This window comes from Sciurus carolinensis, chromosome 8 (assembly GCF_902686445.1).
Source record: "Sciurus carolinensis chromosome 8, mSciCar1.2, whole genome shotgun sequence".
Lineage (NCBI taxonomy): Eukaryota > Metazoa > Chordata > Mammalia > Rodentia > Sciuridae > Sciurus > Sciurus carolinensis.
The window spans coordinates 35,702,314-35,719,672 of NC_062220.1; the positions used below are offsets into that span (position 1 = coordinate 35,702,314).

At 38.4% G+C, this 17,359-nt stretch overlaps 1 protein-coding gene across 1 annotated transcript in view; it reads left to right on the forward strand.

Moving 5' to 3' along the window:
* Wnt2 (Wnt family member 2) overlaps positions 1-17,359 on the forward strand; it is a 44,764-nt gene that overhangs the window by 3,713 nt on the left and 23,692 nt on the right. Inside the window, exon 3 of the mRNA XM_047559877.1 lies at positions 4,114-4,391. Coding sequence (XP_047415833.1) covers positions 4,114-4,391 — 278 coding nt within the window. The remainder of the gene's footprint in view (positions 1-4,113; positions 4,392-17,359) is intronic.

Sequence of the window (17,359 nt, forward strand, 5' to 3'; positions counted from 1 at the left end):
AGTAGCATAGCTCATTTACTATTGGGAAATCAGACAGAAAACATGAAAGTTTACATGCAAACCCCAGCAAAAAGGGAACTGTACACTTGTTTTTGCCCACCCCCGCCCCCATTCCTAAGAAGCTCATCTGGGCTGTGCACTTGGTAATGCTTAACACAGGGTGTTTCTATCATGCAATCATCACAGCCCCAGGGTTTTATGAGGCCAAATGCATAACTGAATGTCTCTAAAATCCCCCAAGGGCGTAGTACTCTCACTCTTAGAGTATCCCTAAAGTTAATTTACTGCGATATTCTGCAATTTTATTCTCTAGTTTAAGAACTATATTCTTCTGCATTCCTTTTGGAGTTTCGATATGACATCGCAAATTTTTGAAAGGATAATAGTAAATTTCAGCTTCATGGAATTTTAATACTTCACCTAGATTAGCTCACCAGTGAATCAATTGAAGTGCTGGACCTTGTCAAAGAAAAGTTGCAAATATCTAGGACAAGTCATCTTGGGATATATTATTTTCAGGCTCTGTTTAAGATGCAGGAGTTTTTTTATTTTCAAAGTGCTCCACAACCACTTTCCAATGATTTCGAATTGAATGTACTTCTTATTTATAAAAATGATCAGTTCTCACTTAGGATGTCTCCATATGAGAAAAAAGAAACCCTTTATATCACAAATCAGAGGAAGCAATTTTGATTTGTGATCCCAAAGATGGTATTTCTGCCAAAGCTGGTGATTCATTCATAAAAAACTTTGTAGAGTTGCTAAGAGGGTCAAGGTGAGAATTGGAAGAAATAGATCTACTCTGACCTACTCTAAGGCCTCAGGTGCACAAGAGACTTCAACTTGTACCTCCTTCAGCTTTCCTTCAGAGGAGGCCAGATGCTTTGCCAGAGTACTCAGAACTTCGAACCCTCAGCCACAAAGAGTTTCTTCCCATTCTTCATGGAAGGCCAGATTCCTTCCCAGAATGTATGCAAACTTCTGTGACTGTCAGTGAGGTTTTGTGTTGGTTATGGGAGGACTGAATTTGGCTTAAAGCAACTGATCCTGGAAATAATCATGAAATTCCAATGAGGCTATCCAAAGATTTTTACCATTAATTGCTTGGAGGGAAATTTACATCTTAGAGCTGTGAAGAACTCTTCTCTGGAAACCCTAAATGTGCTCCCAGATGGATAGGAAAGGCAAAATGCAGTGCCATTATAGGGAGAACATTAGAGTTACTAAAATAGCCCGTGACCATGGAAAATGGAGAACTTTTGTCTCTTCTGCTATAGAGAGCTAGAGTAAGATGAAACAATTTTTAGGAATATTTGTAATTTATTCTTTCAACAGCTAGTAGTCATGGGCAGAGAAAACCCAAACATTTTCTTAGAATATACCTCCAGAATTCTAGAATAATCATCAAGAACAAAAGATAATTAGTTCTCATCCTTATAAATGTAAAAAAAAACCCAAAACCCAAAACGCCAAAGCGAAAATTTTAAAACAGAGTAGAATAACCCATGATCTTCAAGAAACTCTAGCTTCTAGGGTTTGCCTTACCAGGGAATAATCTCCCAACCCAAATGAAAACTGTGCCTATGTACTTCACAGACATCGAATGATTTATCTCAACCCCCAAATGAGAGATACTTCAATAGTGACTCGTGAAGAAGTACAAATATCACTATTTAGATTTGGATTTTGTTGCATTTTGTGATGACCTTAAAGAGAATTTTTTTTTTCCTAAGAAGAGGCCCAAGATCAAAATTTGTTTTGTTACAAAGCCAACTCTTGAAATGTGCTACTATTTCACACATAGCATTTTAGTGATTCATCTAAAACACTTAACTGAAAACATCTTAAGGCCATATCTACATCTGGAGGTAAAATGAAAAGTCAGTCAATGTGCTAAATTTTTATTTAAATACATAAACAAACATGTAACCATTTAGTAATATATTTGAATAATAAATCACAAATATTCAGAAAGGTGATATCTTTCCTTTGGAAATGATTTCTGAAATGTATCAGATTGTGATTTTTTTTTTTCCTTTTAACCAACAAGTTAATGTGATTGTTTGCAGGTTACATGAGAGTGAATTCTGCTCCTAGAAAGTATATCTCTAACTGCATTCAAAATACTCTCTGGTCGCTAACATATGATCATCCACAGCTTTCATTCCTTTCCCCTAAAAGACTACTTCCTATGACTTCTTTCTCCTTAAAAAATAAGAACAGTGCTAAATACATTAAGTATTTAGGAATTCCCCTTTATGACTGTCTCTAAACATGGACACTAGACTCTAAATCCAAAACCAAGCTTCAGACTGGGGATAACTATAAACAAGATATTTTCCTAAACTTTAAAATGGGTATAATACAAATTTTATGTATCCAAAAGCCACTATCTGAATTAAGCCACATTTGCATCTATTAGTCACCTTTAAACACAACATCTCAGTTCCACTTAGAATATCTGCAATCCCTATAATATGAGCTGAGACTCTTTAAAACAGCTCCCATGACCACACATTCCTCTCTGGGGAGCACAACCTGCTACCTATGGCAAATATTCAGCTAATTGATTTCACTTAGCTATAGGGCACGACTGATTCCTTTTTTGATGGTTAGAGGTTTGGGGGAGATATTTTCTGAAGGCTGAGGTAAGTGCCATTTAATATGCTGTAGGTATGTTTTCCTTATTTTTAATAACGAGACTAGCAGAGCGAATATTGCAAGGGATGTATAATAAATTTTAGCACTGAATGACAAACGGAAACAAGCAGGGCTTCAATGCGAAAAGGTGGTTTGTTCTCCCAGCTGTGTGGTTCAAAAAGTCACACTCGTCTTGACATATTGAATCGCCAAATGGTTCTCTGCTTTCTGCCTAGCATTGGCATTAGTTCGTCCAGCTTCTATTTTGATTGTTAATATATTTGCTGCAGCAACCATTAATAAAAAGGCATGCTAATAACAATGAAATACAGCTCCACTTGAAAAACGAGGTGCACACGGACCCTAAAGAGCCTTATATCTGTCACTATACCACAACACCGTGTTATGAGTTACTACAGATTATTAAAATAATTTAATGTAGTTATTGCACTGAAATATGTCCCTTTCAGCCTGTAAGTGAAAGTAGCCTACGCTCTAATAAAGAACAATTCTAAGAAAGCACCCCAAAGGGTTCTTGCCCAAGTCTAATTATAGGCGGTAAATTTGTTTCCTTCCAGAAAAACCAAAGAAAAGCTTTTCGCTGTCTTTTACCCAATACCAGTGATTAGTGCAGGTGTTCCAGAAGAAAGTAAATTCACCTTAATAGTTAGACATAGTATGTAACTCAAGGATATTGCATATTGCCTTCAACAATCTCTCAATTACTTGTGAAAGTTGATGTCAAGCCAAAGCTCTCCAGTGTTAACGCCAGGGGCTGGTTACTGCCCCAATTCTCTTCCTACCTCAGCCCCCCCATTTCTTTGAATTCAGTATTTTAGTGTCTGTAATTTAAATGCATATGGGTGTCCTTGGTAATGCCTGGAGGTTTGGAAGGGGTTTGTTTTGTTTTGATCCTCGCCCAGGCTGACCTTGAACTCCTGGGCTTATGTGATCCTCCCATCTCAGTCTACTGAGTAACTGGGACAAGCACAGACCACCGCACCCATCTCAGAAGGTTTTATTCCTAGGGAAGCTGCAATATCATGAATACTCAGCTGAATGATGGAATGAATGATAGAATTGTAGGATTCAGACTGTGTTTTATGGATGAAGAAACTAAGGCAAGAGATGCCCCCCTCCACTCTTGTAGAACATCTAGAGTTCTAGGTGAATGTTGGGCATGTACGTGAACAAAATTCATTAAAATCAGGAGCTGGGCAAGGCCTTCTCTTTCTTTTATAATTTGTATTCAAGAAGAGTTTCCTGACAGATGTCTACATTGACCATGGATATGATTCATATTCAAATAGAGCCTTGGCTATTTAAAAGTGTCCTTCCAATATACTGGTACCTTTCTGTCCAGTGGCAGAGGATGTAGGAGGCCCTCAGAGGATTAAAAATTCACCCACCATATGAAAGTAATTCAGGACTAGTGCTCCCAGACCACTTTTAAGAAAAGCATTTTTGTTTCAGGTAGTCGGGAATCTGCCTTTGTTTACGCCATCTCCTCAGCTGGAGTTGTATTTGCCATCACCAGGGCCTGTAGCCAAGGAGAATTAAAATCCTGTTCCTGCGATCCCAAGAAGAAGGGAACCGCCAAGGACAGCAAGGGCACCTTCGACTGGGGTGGCTGCAGTGATAACATTGACTATGGGATCAAATTTGCCCGAGCGTTTGTGGATGCCAAGGAAAGGAAAGGAAAGGATGCCCGGGCCCTGATGAATCTTCACAACAACAGAGCCGGCAGGAAGGTATGGAAACGCAGCCATGCTCCTGAGGCCGGCTTCGGTCGCATGAGTCACTTAGAGCTTATCTTAAGCTTTCCTAGAGTGATAAAATGCTGTGTAGTCACAACTTCCCACTCTCCCCCAGTCCAGACCTGTTTGTTCTCAGGAATACCACCAGCTGGGCTGGAAGATTCCCACCCACACCCCACCTTCCTTCCCACAGCTGAGCTGAAGGAGTCCACCCATTGCTTTGGATTATGTTGAGTCCGGGGTTTTATGGTCCCTCTGGATACTATCATCCGGCAGGAGATATATTCTGTGGGTTAGGATACTGCTTCATTCCACATAGTAATGGCACATCCAATGTTTGTTTCTACGGGATATCAAGACCCAGACCATCTTCTCCCAGACTTATCATGAAAGTAATTCCTCAGGCATGATATGGTGGCTTCTTCTGGACTCAGGGATACTCTTTTAGAGCCAGACCCAACTCCAACTCATAAAAGTCCCACTTTGTGGTTTCTGGTACTAGAAGAGTAAGAGGACCAGGGGAAGACATTGTTCCTTATTCTTTCATTCTGACACACCTCCTGGACTGTGTCTGGTCAGTAGTCACTCTCTAACACCCATTTGTTACATGAGGAAACTGAAGCCCTCCAGGTGAGTCAATAGAAAAGTCAGGACTAGAACTCAGGTTTGCGACTCCTAGTCCAGAGATGTTTTGACCAAGGATTAAACCATTTCAGTGCCAATGTTCCAATCCATTGACGATCTGTTTTTCTATGTGGTGGCAGGACTAGAATCAGAAGAGAATCTGAATACTGCATTTCAGGTTTTTGTGTAGAAGGTATAAACTGGCTGAGCAAACAAATATTTGGTCAAAACCAATATAAAATAATCTGATTGCCAATGGGAAGAGATAACCATAATTTGTCTTTTATCAACACAACATAAAAATGTGCATGATATTAATATATAAAGAAAAATCAGCATAAAATTGAAAGGCCCCCAGGGGGAGCTTTAATAGGAAAAAGAATAGAAAAGAATGCAGATCTGTTTGGATGGAAACCTTTTTACTAGGCTCCTGGAGAGAACAAATCTCATTTAAAAGAAGTTGGAACGAAAGAACTCTTGCTTAGCAGATGGAGTAAAATGAGTGTGGCCTGAACTGTTTACAAATAGTACCTTTCTTGAACTTTGAAAATCAACATTCCTTATTTTCATGAATTTATGAACTTATAGTGATTACTGCCAAGAATATAGACTATGGTTGAGCAATCCTACAACTATTGGTAATTGCTGTTTGTGTAATGGTTTAGATAAAAAATAATTTGTATTGACCTTTGTTTTGACACTGATAGTGTACATACAAGTTATAAAGTGTGGTGTCTTTGATGGGAGTGTGCTGCTTAATTATTCAAATGGCATATAGTTAGATTTCTCTGTTTGGAAAGATAAAGGCATTTGGTATCCAAAAGAATCATGACTTATCAAAATAAATGTTAATTTTGCATAATAGGTCATTAGATAATGACTGTTTCAACTCTTCAATACAATAGATCTTAGCTATGATATTCTAGACCCTGAATAAACACAACTTTTAATGTAAATTGCATGATTGTTCACTGTGTAGAGGTGAACAGCTGTCAGACCTCAGATATTCTCCTGCCTACTCTGCAAAACTTAGGAGGCTACTTTTGATTGGAATAAAAGTGCACACGCTGACTTTTTAAAATGTGGCTTTAATTAATGGTGGGTGGGCAGACTTTTTCAAGGAGATGCATGATGTCAGTGAATATGAACTTTAATGAGAGTAAATGTATTGAGATAAACATGCGTCTCTAATTCTCTTCTTGCGGTCATCAGACCCCCAGTCCCTGCTCCCCCTTCGTACCAGCAAAAGGTCTGTGGAATCAAAATGAGAACAGGCTGGGCTTATGTTTGAAGGCAGCCCTCCTGAGCTATGCCTCCAACGGGCCTGGCTCTAGAAAATACCAGGTTCCCAGGACTGACAGTAGCATTAATCCTTTTTCTTCTTCATCTTCTCTGTAGTTTTTAGTATTTTCCAAATGGCCCAGTATGAACATCTTCTACTTTTTAAACTGGGAGTGGTAGTGGTGGAAAGACCAACACATTTAAAAGAAGAGCTGTCTATTCCAAGATTGTTCTATTTAGCTAATGCTAAAAGTCGGAATTCAACACTGCCATTCACACCAGCCCTCTTAATTCCCCCAATACTTGAAAACTTTCATTTATTTATGATAGCGGTTGGCTAGAGCACCCTCATGTGTTTCTGTGCTGTAATATCATTTAGATCCTCTATGCTCTAATATGGTTTAATTTAATCACGATTTTAGCGGAATTCAGAGCTTTTTTCCCTTCATGTTCTCTTGAGACTCATCTTTGATTGAGTCTAGTAATCCACTTCCAAATAGAACCAAAAAGATAAGTCTACCTGGTTTGAAAATATACACTCTTTCAAAAAGGAAATTCCACAGCTTCCCCCAGCTGTTCTAAAGAAACCATGCTACAAAAACTTCCAAATTATATTTTAAGGAAGGCTTAACTAAATTACAAGCAAATGGTACCTGGCCAATATCCACCACTTGTTCCCTTTCATGAGTTTATGAAGGGCTTTTAAATTAGTCAACTCTTTACTCTAAGATGAAATAATCACAACTTTCTTAAACTTCCCTAAGAGAATCTGTACAAAAATAATCCATGAACCCAATTAAATACTGTCCATTTAATCATTCTAGAAATTTCCATAATAAAAGAACTACATAAAATATTTTCTTCAAAAAGCGTTTCTTACTATAGTGAAAACAGAAAGAGCATAACATTTGAGATGAGACCCACTTTAGTATAAAATCTTGCAATACTAGTGACTTTGTTCACTGAATTCAGTTGTTTTTATATGTACTATAAAAAAGATAAAGTATGGGTCTATGAGAAGACAAGTGTAAGGCAAATAACCCAGAAACTGGCATGTAGTAGGTGCTCAGTAAAATCTAGTTCCTTTCCCATTTATTGAAGTGACAGTGGTTTGTAATTCAGGCAAGAAAGTCTGGCACAAATCATTGTGAACTGCTACTTGGGAATCAATTCGATTGCTCCATCTGTCCCTAGACTGATTTTCTGTACAATCCAACATATTTGTAAAAACAGGCAGATACTATTTTCTAATATATAAAGTACCATCAACTGTTGTATGATAGGATCTGCCCAAAACTCTTATAGGAATAAAAAGTAGTATTACTGTTTCTACTTTTCAGATGAGAAATGGCCTCAGAGGGATGAAGTCAGTAACCCAGGGTCTTATAATCATGAAATGTTGACTGAGGGTTCGAACCCAGTTATGTTTGCTGTGGGCACTTGTCTACATTTCCTTATTGTCTCCCTCTCTTGAGAATCTAAGAAAAACAAGCATATTTCAATATTTAGTAAAAAGAAGGAACAGTAGCTTCTACCCTTGAAAGGTAGTTTTACTGATTACTTTTTCCCCTTTGTGTGTCTTCACACATTTTATAAAATGAGTGTCTATTCATTTTTAACAATAAGGAAGAAGTTGTTTTAAAGTTGAAAGCATAATTGCTAGTCATTGTAAGCATGCGTGAAGCAGTTCGCCTTATTTGGGGGATTCACAAAAATGTCAACTAATAGCACAGCAAGTTCTTGAGTGCTATTCCTCGAGAATATTAGTTTATTGGACTAAACTTGGCTCAACAGATAATTTATTAAGAAATTACTTTGGGGAAGGCACCCATTTTTGGTATTAAGACAAATATAGAAAAGAATGAGACCAAGAAGCCCCTGACCACAAGAAACTAACTTTTAATCAGGGAGACAAGTGCGGCATAATCACAAGACAAACTATGCTACCTGGCATTGTGTTAAAATCAGTTAAAGGGCCAGTGAGCCAAGGAGATAAAGGATGTGTCACAAAAGAAGTGGGCGTTTAAGCTGGAGATGAAGATTTCGTATGACTGAGACAGGGAAATGCTTGTCAGACTGAGGGACTGTATGACAAATAATGACACAGGAGCTGAAAGTACTTCGTAAAGTTAGGAATTATGGGGGCTTTGGGGTAGAGGTCAAGAGAGAGTTAAAGAGACTGGAAATGTGAGTCTCTGCCAGATCTGGAGAGTCTGAAATACCATCCAGTGACATTTAGATGTATCTGAAAAGGCAAGAGAAAGGCATTGCACAATGTAGAAGACTTAAATGCTCAAGTTCAATTTTTATGCATCTGTTAATTTCTCTAGAGTCCACTTTGAGAGAGTGATACAGAATAAAGTTCATACCTTCTGTAATATATTTGATTAATGACATACAAAGTAGATCTACTAGGAAAATTGTGGAATTTCTATCTCTCTGAATTTCATTTTTAGCCTTAAGTATGATATGATGTAGTAAGCTTCCTGAATGTTTATTAATAATAAAAATTAACATATGGCACCTGTTAAAATATTCACATTTTAACATGGTGGTTAATACTCTTATTGGTCACTCTACTCATTAGGAATTCTTAGCTACAGATGTTACCTTAACTGAGGCGTTATGGAGCGCAGGGTTCTGGAATCAGAAAACTGACCCTGGTATTGTGCACAACCTTGGACAAGTTACCCTAGTTAGAGTGCACATATGCATCAGGTTTTAAGCAAATCTAAGAGCTAGATACCAGTATTACCACATTTTTGCAAATGAGGAAACAGGAGTCTAATAGGGTGACAAGAATTAGCAAATAAATTGACATGATCTAGAATTCCAGTTTAACTGGCGCCTGTATTTTATATGGGAGGTACTCATAAGAGGAGGGGCTCCAGAGTTTCTGTTTGCATGCTCTGCCCAAGAAGCACCCCCCAGGTCAATTCTGGTGAACAATAGGGCCTCTGAGTGTGGCCCACTGGTGTGCTGGGACAGAGCAGATACTTCTAAGTTCCATCCACAGGAAATGCCTCCAAAGTAAACAGAAAATGGATATTGTACAAGATGTAAGTGCAACCTTACAGGCAAGGAAATCTGAGTTCTAATAAAGACTTCAAAGAGTAGATCCCTTGATACAACTTGAAATAAGTAATAAAGAAATAATGGGTCTGACTTCAGAGAACCGGAGTATGAGTAAAAAGAAATCATACTCTTAAAAAGTAAGGAATATAAAGGGGTTGAAGTTGGGGTTCAGTGATAGAGCACTTGCCTAACATGTGTGAAGCACTGGATTTGATTCTCAGCACCACATACAAATAAATAAATAAATAAATAAATAAATAAATAAATAAAATAAAGGTCCATCAACAACTAAAAAAAAATTTTAAGTAAGGAATACCAATAGGAAAGAAAATGATGAAACCACACTGGACTATCGAACCAGGCTGCATTAACTCCTATTCTTCCTAACCCTCCTTTCAATAATCTTGAGCATCTTTATAGACTCAGATTACACCTAGCAGATATGTTTTCTGATTGGTCTCCTTGGTTCGTAAAATCAGTTCTGCCAGCTGGGTGCAGTGGTGCGCACTTGTAATCCCAGCTGGTCGGGAGAGTGAGACAGGAGGAACCCAAGGTCAAGGCCAGCCTCAGCAGCTTAGCAAGCCCCTGAACAATTTAGGGAGACCCTGTCTCAAAATAAAAAATAAAAAGGACTGGGGATGTAACTCAGTTGTTAAAGTTCCCCTGGGTTAAATCTTCAGTACCAAAAAAAAATCTGTTCTGCCTCACTTCTGTCTTGTCAGAACCCAAAACAGTATATACTTGGTACTGTAGATCTTCATATATCATATGAACAAAAATTAACCAGAATTAAAGTCCCCAAACAGGGAATAACTCTTAACAAAACTGTTACAGTTCCATGTAAAGTTCCATTATTAATGGAAAATGTTTCTTAGACCTGCCTCATTAGTCAATTAGAATTATTATATATGTGGTTAGTCAATGGTAATGTTCTTGAGTTTCACAAATATAAATTCCACACCTTATATTTTCTGGCTAAGCCCACCCACAGTCAGTGTTTTTAAAGGATGACAGTGCTTAAGAAAGCACAATGCTTTATTGAAGTTAATAAATGTTTGCATAAGCAAATCAACTGCACAGTTTGCTAATAAATATTCCTTGTTTTTCTAGTTCCAGAGCATGAATAGTTGAAGGGTATAAATTGGCCCAATTTTCAATAACACCTATCTTAGAGATGTGGACCTGTCAAAAGGATTTAATTGTTAATAAATGTAACTGGCTTTGAGCCAGCACCTGAAAATTAAATAATATGTTTTTAATGTGTATTTCCCTCAGGAAATCTGATATGAGACCAGAAACATGTTAGCTGCTTTGTGGAATACACCCAACTGAAGTGAAGTTCTAACACCTTTTCAAACACTGAAGTTCAACTAAATAATGTAGTTTAAACACAGCATGTGAAGATCTAAAATAAAAATAAATAACTTTTTCAAAAAGATCTAAAATAAATTCTAAATAGGACTTTTAAGGCAAGGTCACTTGTTACACTGGCAAATATTTCACACAGTATAAAGGGAATGGACTGTTTCTCTGATAGAAAATAATTAGTATGTCATAATACAACATCCATAAACTTAGCAAAATGCAGGTACCTACCAGGAAAAACTTCTCGTGCTCTACAGAGAAGTCAAGGAACATCCTCAGAGTTCTTTGGACTTGGGATTCAGAAAAGTTGACTTCAGAAATCATAATTTAATTCTCTTTGGGAGAAGTGTACCTTTTTAACTGGCAAAGTAATTCTTTTCAGATAATAAATAGATATGCAAACACTAAGTTTAAAAACTTGTAGGACTCACTGAATTCAGGGAACATGAACATTGGGGGTTTGAGAACCCCAGTATGATAAACACTAGTGAATGAATTGACTCGTGGAGTTTGGTGTTGGACAGTCACGTTGGACTTACCTCTCTGCCTGGAGGCTTCTACTTCTAGATGTCTCCGTATCCTTATCTGTAAAATGGGGATAGTAAAAGTATATACTTTAAGTACTTGTGTGGATTTAAAAAATATACTGACTATAAAGTGCTTAGCTTGGTTTGACATATGGTAACAACCTAATAAATGTCATGCCTCATTATTATACTTTAACAGTAAGTTGGGGCAGAGAAATAGAAAATAGAATAGTTCTACACAATGCATGCATTTCCTTCTTTCATAGCTTTTATTTTAAAAAAAAAACAACTTTCAAACTTCTATCTCTGTGGTATGGGATAGTAATCTGGAAGTTTCTTTTTAAAGACTTTTTTAAAGTTTCTTAAATTCTAACTGTAGAAAACAGGTTCTGCAGGCCAAATACTTAAAGTGCTCAAAATCAAAGACTTAAGGGCCATGCAAACAATCTACTAGGGTTTTAGCATCAGTGCAGTTATGAGCCTGTGGAAGAGTTTTTCTTGAGAAAGGTTATACTTAAAGTTAAAAATGGTTACTATGGGCCAGGTGCAGTAGCCCATGCCTGTAATCCCAGTGGCTTGGGAGGCTGAGGAAGGAAGATTGCAAGTTTGAAGCCAACCTCAGCAAAAAGCAAGGTGCTAAGCAACTCAACCAGACCCTGTCTCTAAATAAAATACAAAAATAGGGCTGGGGATGTGGCTCAGGGGTGGAGTGCCCCCAAGTTCAATCCCTGGTACAAAAAAAAAAAAAAGTGGTTACTATGATGCTAACCACAAAATTAATACTACTGTCTTTAGAAGTCATCAAATTCATTTGTCTTTTTTAAAAGTGGTCATATCAAAGGAGCATGTATGCATTGACAAGATGTCACAGAGTAGAAATTAGATGGGATTCAGGCATATGGTGAGGGGGGGTGAATTGATTAAGAATTGCACTTCCATATATGTGTGCATTAGTTTGTACAATGTGCATTAATAAGTAAATAAATTATGCTGGCCAGTTGGTGATATAAAAGAGTCATGAGGGCTATGAGGGTTAAAGACAGCAGCGTAAGAGAAGACTAAATGGAATCTTAATGTAACCTGCATTCAAAGTTAAACAAGAGATGTTGTTATTACCTCATATACATGTATGACTGTATGACCCATGTGATCCTGCAATACGTATAATCAGAAAAATGAGAGATTACACTCTATTTATTTACAATCTATCAAAATGTATAAATGTGTTTTACTGTCATGTACAACTAATTAGGACAAATGAAATTTAAAAAAAAAAATTTTTAAAGCTAAAGAAGGAATCAGAACAAGAGACTTTTTAGGAAAAATTTCAGGAGGCAACATAGAAATCAGGATGAAATCAGGATGTAACTGTGCAGCAGGCTCTGCCCTAAGGTTCTGAATGAAGCTTTGGAGAGAAAGCATTGTAATTGATTCTTTTCATGTTCTTTCTCTTTCTATTGTAAAAACAGGTAGTTGCACATAGCAACCAAAGTAACAAATGGAGCAGTGCAGAAAGGTATATCATAAAATGGGAACATTTTCTCCCCTTGCCATCAACTCCTTCCAGAATGTTTCAAAGTGCAAACGGTCTAAGGCTGTAGGCAAGACATATATACAGTTCCATCTCTTTCTCTCAAACCCCATTAAAATGATAGTAATGCAGTAAAAATGGTTTAAATCAGCAATAAGTAGAACAGTCAAAAAATGAAAGAGCTCAACAAATTTCTGAAAAATGAAAAGCAAATGAAATTGTAACTGATAAAGAATGATGGAGAAGCTACAGTCCAGACTAAAAGCAGATGGGGAAAATCAGATGGGGCAACAGTCAAGGTGGGAGCCAAGAGGCCCTGAGGAAAATTCAGATATGCCTAAGTACTAGAGAGAAGCATAGACCTGAAAACTGAGATTAAATGAAATATCCATAGATGGGATCAGGCACCCCATAACCCTCCTTTCTGCCCATGAACAGAACTCCTAGAAATCTGGCTCTTGTGTGTGTGTGTGTGTGTGTGTGTGTGTGTTACTGGGGGCACAACCACTCACCTACCTCCCTAACACTTTTTATTTTTGTTTTAAGACAGAACCTAAGTTACTGAGGCTGGCTTTGAACTTGCGATCCTCCTGTCTAAGCCTCCTGAGTTGCTGGGATTACAGGTGTGGACTACATCTGACCTGGCAAATCTGGCATCTTATCTCCCAGGCTTTCTATCTTTAAAATTCCTCAATGTAGGGCTGGATGTAGTGGAGCACACCTGTCATCCCAGTGATGAGGGAGGCTGAGGCAGGGGAGTCACAAGTTGGAGGCTAGCCTTGGCAACTCAGCTCCTGTCATAAAATAAAAAATCAAAAGGAGACATAGCTCAGTGGTTAAGTGCCTCTGGGTTTAATCCCTGGTACCAAAGCAAAAACAAAACCATACAACAAAACAACTTGAGAGAAAGCCAAAGAAATCTTCCAAAAGCAAAACAAAAATCTAAAAGACAGAGTTTAAGAAACTCCACAAACAACTCCTCCCATTTCCCACCTGAGTTTGAAACCAAGTATGAAAAATTGGACAGAGAGATGGCATGAACATGAGTTTCCCTACTGGTAAAAAACTGCACCAGAGGATGTGGCTTCAGCTCACAGCACTTCCTGGCCCCCACCAGAGCAAGGCTGACTCACACCCCTGTCACAGGCTGGGCGCTGGAGTCCCTGCAGGGGGCAAGATGGTGGGAGCTGATCCCAACTCATCTTCTCTACAAGCTGGCAGGTCCCCAAAGAGAAGGAACCTGGGCTCACACGCCTTACTCCTTCCTCTAAACTCACTCGCTGGACAAGTCACTTCTCCTCTGGGGAGAAGTGAGTAAGGGGGTGGAGAGAGCTGGAAATGTTGCTCTGGTGAAATTCCTTCCTCAAGAGACCCGAAAGAAAGTACTGGAAAAATATGAGAGCAAATAAAAGAGAAATAGAGGCTCGATTCAGGAGGCTTGACAAGTAACTAATGAGAATGTCACAAAGAAAGATTTTTAAAAAGTGAAGGTGAGGAAAATACTACAGAGAATGACTCCGTGTTAACGGACCTGATCATCCAGATTGAAAAGTCCTGCTGAGTGTTAGGCAGGATTCATGGGAAAATAAAAAAATTCCTGAGGTGTGATATTTCAGAACATGAAGAATAAGGAAAAGATTCCTGAAGCTTTTATGGGGTTCGTGGGGGTGGGGATACAAAATGAAATGAAAATAAAAACAAATCTATTTTCAAAGAATCAACCAGATGTCACATTTCCCACCTGCAACACTAGAGGCCAAAAGCCTTCCAAGTTTTGAGGGAAAATTATTTCCAATTCAGAATTCTATACCCCGCCAAGCTATTAATCAAGTGTGAAGGCTGAACCAAGACATCTTGAACATGCAAGAATCCAGAAAATGTATCCTCCATGCACCTTGAAGGAGTTACTCAAGAATGCACTGCAGCAAATGGAAAGAATCAACCAAAATGCAGAAAACATGGCATCCAGGACAGAGTGTGTCCAGTGATATTGGGTCTCAGCCTCAGAGCCCATGTAGGTTGGAACAAGAGAATGAAGGGTTATGGAGCAACTAGTAAATAAGGAGAGGTGATAGAGTATGTGGAATGATTGTGGGATGGAAAACATGAGTCTATAGTCAATACAACTGGTAGCAAGTAAGATGAGAAAACTCCAGATTCCACTCCAAGAACTTCCTTCATTGACAGGTTGTGATATTGGATTAGAGATAATAAAACGCAGTCCTGGCACAGTACTATACTTGGCAGAGCAGTTCACAATATAGTCATCCCTTTAGAACTGTGGGGGGTGGATTCCTGGATCCCCTGTGGATGCTCAAATCCAAACATGCACAAATCCCTTATGTAAATGGTATAGTATTTGCATATCCTATGCATATCTTCCCACATACTTTAAATCATCGCTAGATTACTTATAATACATAAGACAATGTAATTTATATGTAAATATGTATTACTTAGTGAATCATGACAAGAAAAATTCTGGACATGTTCACTGTAAACACAACCTCTACCTAACTAGACAGTACATGAACAAGATGCACTCAACATGCAAACAGTGAGTGCCGGAGAGAGACAGGCTGTGTGAGGCCTCAGTGGGATGTGCCTATACACCACCTCATTCCCCTGGGTTCGGCATAATTCTCTGAATATGCAAATTCAAGTTCTGCTTTTTGAAACTTTCTGGTATTTTTTTCCAACCTGCAGTTAGTTAAATCCATAGACACAGAGTCTGCTGAATCACATAGATGTTATTGTTTTCCACTTTTACAATCAACGTCTAGAGATATTGTAGGGGATTTCAGTAGAGTGACAGAACAGAGGTCCTCTGCTTCTGTCACAAATTCATTTATTGTCCAAGTAAAACATCACCAGCCCCTCCATCAGTGGCTGTGAGTGGGAAGCCCCCCAACTCCTGACCCATTGCCTCCAGTGACTGCAGGGTATTCCCCACATTGCAGCCTGCTTCTCTGCCATTCATTGGCACTGAGTTTGTACCCCCAGTGACCACCAACCATCTTTCATTCTCCCCCCAGTCTCTGCTTTGTGGCATATTTTTCTTGGAGGTTCAGACATTTTGGAGGCATAGGTTAGGAAACAAGTACTAATTCAATAACCAGTTTTCCCTGTTCCTGGATACATAGTGCCAGCCCCTGTCTCAGGCGTTTCTCACTGCTCTCGTCCTCCATAGACCCCCAGAGTCCTGCCTTGGTGCAGGATTTCTTACTTTCTCTCCCAGAGTCCTGGGTTTGGACACCATGCTCAGTCCTGGCTGCAGAGTAGAATCATCAGAGTAATTGCAGGTACTATCCAGACCTGGGCCCCACACCACCCAAGGTTCTGGTTTACTTAGTCTGAGGAGGGGCTGGAAATGATCCCCAGGTGATTTTCTTGTGTAGCCAGGAAGGAGAACCATTGCTCCACTCTCTCCAGCTGCCAGGGAACAAGCCTCAAATTCCTGTAGCTTTACTACGTGGAGTAGTTCAACTCTTTTTGTTTTTCCCTCTTTCCAGATCATTCAGTCCCTCCCACTGCAGCCGGATTGTAAAAGAACTTTCCCCCTTCCTCCTCTGCATAGACACGCATATGCAGATCTTTAAAAAGTGGATCATACCACATAGATCCTACATTTCATTTTTGTAACTTGACTTCCTTCATGCCTAGAAGACTCATCTATCTCATTATTCAAAGACCACATACTCCATTATTATTAAGTATATATCATAATATACTTAGCCATTTTCCTATTGATGTCATTTTGATTTCTTCTCATATTTTGCTATTGCTAATTATGCTGTACCGAACATCCATATTGATGTGTATCATTCAATACTCGTGTGTGTATTTTCAGAGTATAATTACTAGATCAAAGTTGTGTACATTTAAAACTTGAACAAGTGGGCCTGGTGGTATAGTTCATTGGTAGAGCACTTGCTTAGCATGCATGAGTTGCTAGGTTTAATCCCAAAATTAAAAAAAAAAAAAAAGAAAGAAAGAAAAAGAAATGGATAGATTTGGTGATATATTGTAAAACCACTCTCATTTAGATGCTGTAGCAATGTTACTGTCCCACCAATAGTTTGCAAAAGCATGTCTTTCCCCAGACTCTTACCCCATCAAAAATTATCAATCATTTTTTACTATTTTATAATTTGGTAAGCAAGAAACAAAAAACAGTGTTGCATCATAGTTTGTATTTCTGTGATTACTAGTGAATTAAACACCTTTTTATTAGCACTTCATATTTCTTCTGTGCATTACCTGTTCAATGAATTTTGATGACTCTTAACTTGGAAAATGCAATATAATGCCCTCCAACTTTCCTATTTCTCCTCCTACCACCATTATAACAGGCCTATCTTATAATCCACTTATTATTTCTAAGAATAGAGGAAAGTATATTATACATAATTGAATGCAGAAAATCCCAGTGTGATTTATGTTAGGATTTTAATTGTGTTTTTAGACATATAGATCTGGGAGTGAAGCACATCTGATACACATTCTAGTTTTGCCTCTGTCTCACTGACTCTAGGAATTTTACTTTCCTCACTGGGCCC